General features: G+C 48.0%; 1 protein-coding gene across 1 annotated transcript in view; it reads right to left on the reverse strand.

Annotated features, from left to right (window-relative positions):
• traf4a (tnf receptor-associated factor 4a) overlaps positions 1–5,000 on the reverse strand; it is a 37,471-nt gene that overhangs the window by 12,817 nt on the left and 19,654 nt on the right. The window contains exon 2 of the mRNA XM_076282473.1: positions 654–705. Coding sequence (XP_076138588.1) covers positions 654–705 — 52 coding nt within the window. The remainder of the gene's footprint in view (positions 1–653; positions 706–5,000) is intronic.

Consider the following 5,000-nt stretch of genomic DNA (forward strand, 5'->3'; position numbering starts at 1 on the left):
GCTCTGCCCAGTGACATTTTACCATCCGACCACTTAGATTGGGAGCAAGTTATTGTTTTGTCAATTTTAACTTTAAGGGAAAAAACAACCAAAATATGAAGGGAAAAAAAAAACACAAATGATTCACTCTCACTCCTTCCCGCACACTCTGCCCTATCGTCCTCTCCACTCGGAACGGGATCTGACATTCCGAGGGGAGGAGATGACAGCCCTGGGGTTGTTTGTTAGTGCAATTAGCCAGGCTCATTGGAGCAGGGCGGCTAATAGCCATGGTTCTCGTCCCAGCTACCTAGAGGCCCCCAGGGCTGAGGGCTGAGACCTGGGCTTGGGGATGGCCTGGCGGAGGGGGGGGCAGGGGGGTTGCGATCCACCCCAGCCTGGCTGCTGTTTATAGCTTATGGTGATGTTCATTTCGGGTGGCATTTGCCTCAGCATTAGTCACTGCTGTGGAGCTTTAGCAGATGGAAAACACATTTTATGTTGTTTTGATGTTTTAAAAATAAATTAAGAAATAAAAAAATCCAGCATAGCGTCTATTGGTGGAGATGGAGGTAGAGATCATGTATGTACCCCCATATTTTGTTTGGTGTTAAGAATTTGATGGTGTTTGGAGAGTAAAATAAGGCAAGTTAAATAAAAGTGGGTCACACTACCTTGGCATAGTCAAGGGGTAGTTGGTCCTCTGGGCACTTGAAGACGCCCTCACTGCAAAAGAAGAGAAAGAGAAACATCAGTCACAGTCCAAGAGGAAATAGCGGCAAGTCATTTACCAGTGCATTTACCTCAAATCATAGCGGTTATGGCACTGAATTCTACACACCTTTCAGGCTTGCGTCGGCTGTAACCATTATCAAAAGCAGCTTTATTTGAATGACAGTGCCACACCCACAACTTTTCCAAGTCCGCCCACACCACATCACCCAGATATAACCCTGTGTCTGTTAAAAAATAATCATCTCTCTCGCGAGTGTGTATAACATTTTTCAAGGACGTTATATCTAATGCTCTCAACCTCTTCCTCTTAAGGAATGTGGCTTTCACACAGTGACACATGGCCTTTTTGAGTATCCACTCTCTATTTCTATTCTCTGTCATTCTATCCTTCTGTCTCACTCACTCTGTCTGGAATTCTTGGGTTTTGTTTTCTGAAGGGCACAGAGCCGAGAGGCCGAATGGAACAGTGAACGTCTGCCTGTCGGCTTGGCTTACAAAACACAGGACTTCAGCCAGCTTGTCCTTTGTACTTTGCTAACCTCTTCTAGGAAATATTGATCGCTTGTTTGTGTGTCTGATGGGCAAAATTCAACCCTGCCCACTACTGGGTTGCTCGCTTTTTATTTTGATTTTCCAACTCTTTGAAAAGAAAAAAACAAAACAAAGATAACCGTTGTCATCACATGTTTCCATAAACTAAGTAGAGGCACCATGGAATTGACTGGAAAGGTCGTTTTTGGAAGAGACCCAAAGGTGCATTTAACGTTTCGTTACGTTTTATTACTGCATCCCTGCAGACAATTTAGCCAATCAGAAGCGCCGGACGTGGCATGAAATATTCACAGTGGTGAATAATAGACGTGGCCTGGGCCTTGGGGAGGTTTGGGGATAGAAGAGAGTGCAGAGAGAGAGAGAGAGAGAGAGAGTGAGAGAGAGAGAGTGAAGCGGCAGAGTTCAACAAAGTCACAGTCCCATGAAGAGACCTCCATAAGTCTGAGGTAAAAGCAGTAAAGGTCACCCCTGAGTCTGTCAGTACGAGGCAGTAATGGGAGTCCTGCTGTGACAGTGCGGACGAGTTCAGGTACCAGACAGAGACGAAAGGAGGAGAAGGACAGGATAGGATAGATCTGAATTGCTACTTCAGAAGTGTGCTTTTGAGGGGTCATTTCAGCCCCATGATGTCCGTTTATATACAATGTCGCAGCACATACAGTAGGCACTGTGACTGGGAGCTACCCTGTCCTTGCCATTTCACCATGTCAGAGCCACATGAGATGCAGTCGGGCTAAATGCAGGCTAAACGAAACTACTGCTGTAGGAAACACAATCTCGACATTGTGCTACAAAGTGTCCCAATGACATTGAGGGCATTTCACCTCAATAGCATTTTTTTTTTTTTTTTGCTCGGCGGTGGGCAGGGACTAGTGAAATAAAAATAGCCTTATTGTCTTGAAGAACCGTGGACCTCTTTCCTGGCTTTCTAAGAGTCTCCTAAGAGGGAACGGAGAACAAAACCACAGCAGAACGCTGCACTTTTCCTAACCTCCGCGGTTCTCCCCTCGGCCCCGGCCCAGCACAACTAAACAGATTAAACAGGGAACGTAGAGTGGCCAGAGAGAGCCGTGGCTCCTCACAATGTCCCCATTGAGGAGAGTCCTACAGGCCCCTAATCTTAAGGGACGGCTGTCACCTGACTGACCATGTGATGTAGCAGAAAAGTGAAAGGCGAGGTGTGGGGAGGGTATCGGGGAGAAAAATGCCGCGGAGGGACAAAACATGTGGGCTAAATTCCTGACGAAGTAATTCCATGTTTCGTTGATAGGGTTAGTGTGTCAGTAGGACTGAGGGAAAGGAATTCAGAACCACAGCGGCGGCCTCCTGAAAAGAGGGTCAGTCAGTCACCAGGGAAACGGCGTAAGGAGAGGATACAAAACACGTGCCAAACACAATAGAACAAAACCAAAACAAAACAAAACAAAACAAAACAAAACAAAACAGGAATCGTTTCCTTATGCATTGTTCTAGCAGTTGATGTGAATTTTGGGGTGCTGACAAACACTTTTCATGCACTCCATGCAAATGTGGAACGAAGTTCTTTGAACTCTGCATAACTTTGAGCGGTGGGTGAAGGGTAGAAAGGCCAATGAAACAGTTTTGACATCCTGGGGTAATCTGAGCACAAGGCGCAATGGAGGAGGAGGAGGAAGAGGAGGAGGAGGAGGAGGAAGAGGAGGACTACAGCATGGGCAGGACTAACGGCTCAGCCTTCTGGCTGCTCCATCCATGCAAAGAGAGAGGCAGTGAGTCAAGGGCCTGTCAGAACGATTCCTTCAAGGATGGAACACACACACACACACACACACACACACACACACACACACACACACACACACACACACACACACACACACACACACACACACACACACACACACACACACACACACACACACACACACACACACACACACACACACACACACACACACACACACACACACACACACACACACACACACACACACACACACACACAGGGATAGGGGCTGAGATAGAGTACGAGAAAAGACACGTACACAGAGAGAAAGGGAGAAAAAAAATCAAACAAGAAAGAAACAAAAGCACAATAAAGAAAAGAAAAAGAGTAAAGAAAAGAGGCCTACTGTACGGAGACAGGCAGGCAGACAGCGGCCCAAAATCACACGTGTACACGTCTCCTACGCTGTCCCTCACACCAGCCTCTGCTGCCACTTACGTGTGCTGGAGTAGAGGCTCCCTCTGAGTGTGTGTCAATGTGTGTGTGTGTGTGTGTGTGTGTGTGTTTACTTCAGCGCTACAATGACTAGTGACTACACCACCAGGAGAAATGTGTCCGTCTGCCTTGACATCTCCTTAAGAGACAAGGCTCAGACTTCAAGTACATGTACTTTCACACCGGTATCTCCACGCTCTCTGATAGCCGGCGGTCAAGTCATATCACAAGTTCAATCACAACATTAAGAGAGCAAAGAGACAGCTCATGTGGTCTCTCTGTCTTTCTTTCTCTCTCTGTTTCTCTCTCTGTTTCTCTCTCTGTTTCTCTCTCTCTTTCTCCCTGTCTTTCTCCCTGTCTTTCTCTCTCTCTTTCTCTCTCTCTTTCTCTCTCTGTGACAAAGCATTGCTGGAAGACCATCAAAGAATTACAACATCATGGTGGTCCAAGTAGAGCAAACTCATTACCTTAAAATAACAACACTAAAATGATCTCAGGGACAGATCTCTCTCGATCACACACACACACACACACACAGCATCTGACTGCAAACTGGCCTGGCAGGCTAGGTCAGCACCGTCTCTGGTTAACATAATCACTGCATTAAAATTTCAGAGGACGCCCCCCCCCCCCCCTTCTCAAAATGCAGGCTTAGGCTCCGCAGCTGTTGGGCGGCTCAGGGGAGCAGCGTGAGCCCTCGGCCCATGTGCTGGAGCGGGGACTGGGGCAGGCAGACAGGAAGCGCTGGGCTGGCCTGGAGGAGGGGGCTGGAGGAGGAGGGGAGGGCAGGAGGGGAGAGCCTGAGGGGCAATTAGACTGTACGCCTATGTCAGTCAGCGTCTGTCACACACACACACATATATGAGGAGACTATCAGAGACACTTTTGTACACACACATGAACAGACGCAGAGACAGATGTACACACACGAACACACAAACATGTACACATGCTGACACACATACACGCACGGGTCCTGCATTATTAGCCCTCTAGCTATTATAGTGGGACAACAGCGCCAGACTCGTCTCCCCAATTAGGGAGGGTGGGTGCCTGCTCAGGGGTGGGTCCCTGCTCGTTTGAGAGTGAAAGGGAAGGGAGGGGGGTGCCCCCTGTCCTCCACTCTAAAATCCACTCCTCCTCCTCCTCCTCAAGGCCTGATTAACAGGCCATCTCTTTCCGCCTTGGCACACATTCAGACGGCAATCACAACACTGCACTCATACAGGCCAGATGATCCCTGGCAGGCTCTCCAGGTGATGACCCCACCCCGCCGACCCCTTTCAGACCAGCGAGCCCCTTTGAGTTTATAGGCAGCACTATAATCATGCATGACATGGACTATGTTATGGGGGGGATTTTGTTATTTTTTGGCTGAGACAATCTCTCTGTTGTGGGTAGCAGAAGTCGGATGGCCCCATGTGACACTGTGTGTGGAAACCTCAATTCCCTTTCATGTTAAAAAATGGATTACCCCACAATGAGCCCAAACAAAAAGAGAAAACCCTTAAATATTGTCCATGGCGGATCCTCA

Source organism: Alosa pseudoharengus, unplaced genomic scaffold, assembly GCF_046254945.1.
Source record: "Alosa pseudoharengus isolate Yale_2024_CS ecotype anadromous, Long Island Sound unplaced genomic scaffold, YU_APseudo_1.1 YU_APseudo_1.1_scf_13, whole genome shotgun sequence".
Lineage (NCBI taxonomy): Eukaryota > Metazoa > Chordata > Actinopteri > Clupeiformes > Clupeidae > Alosa > Alosa pseudoharengus.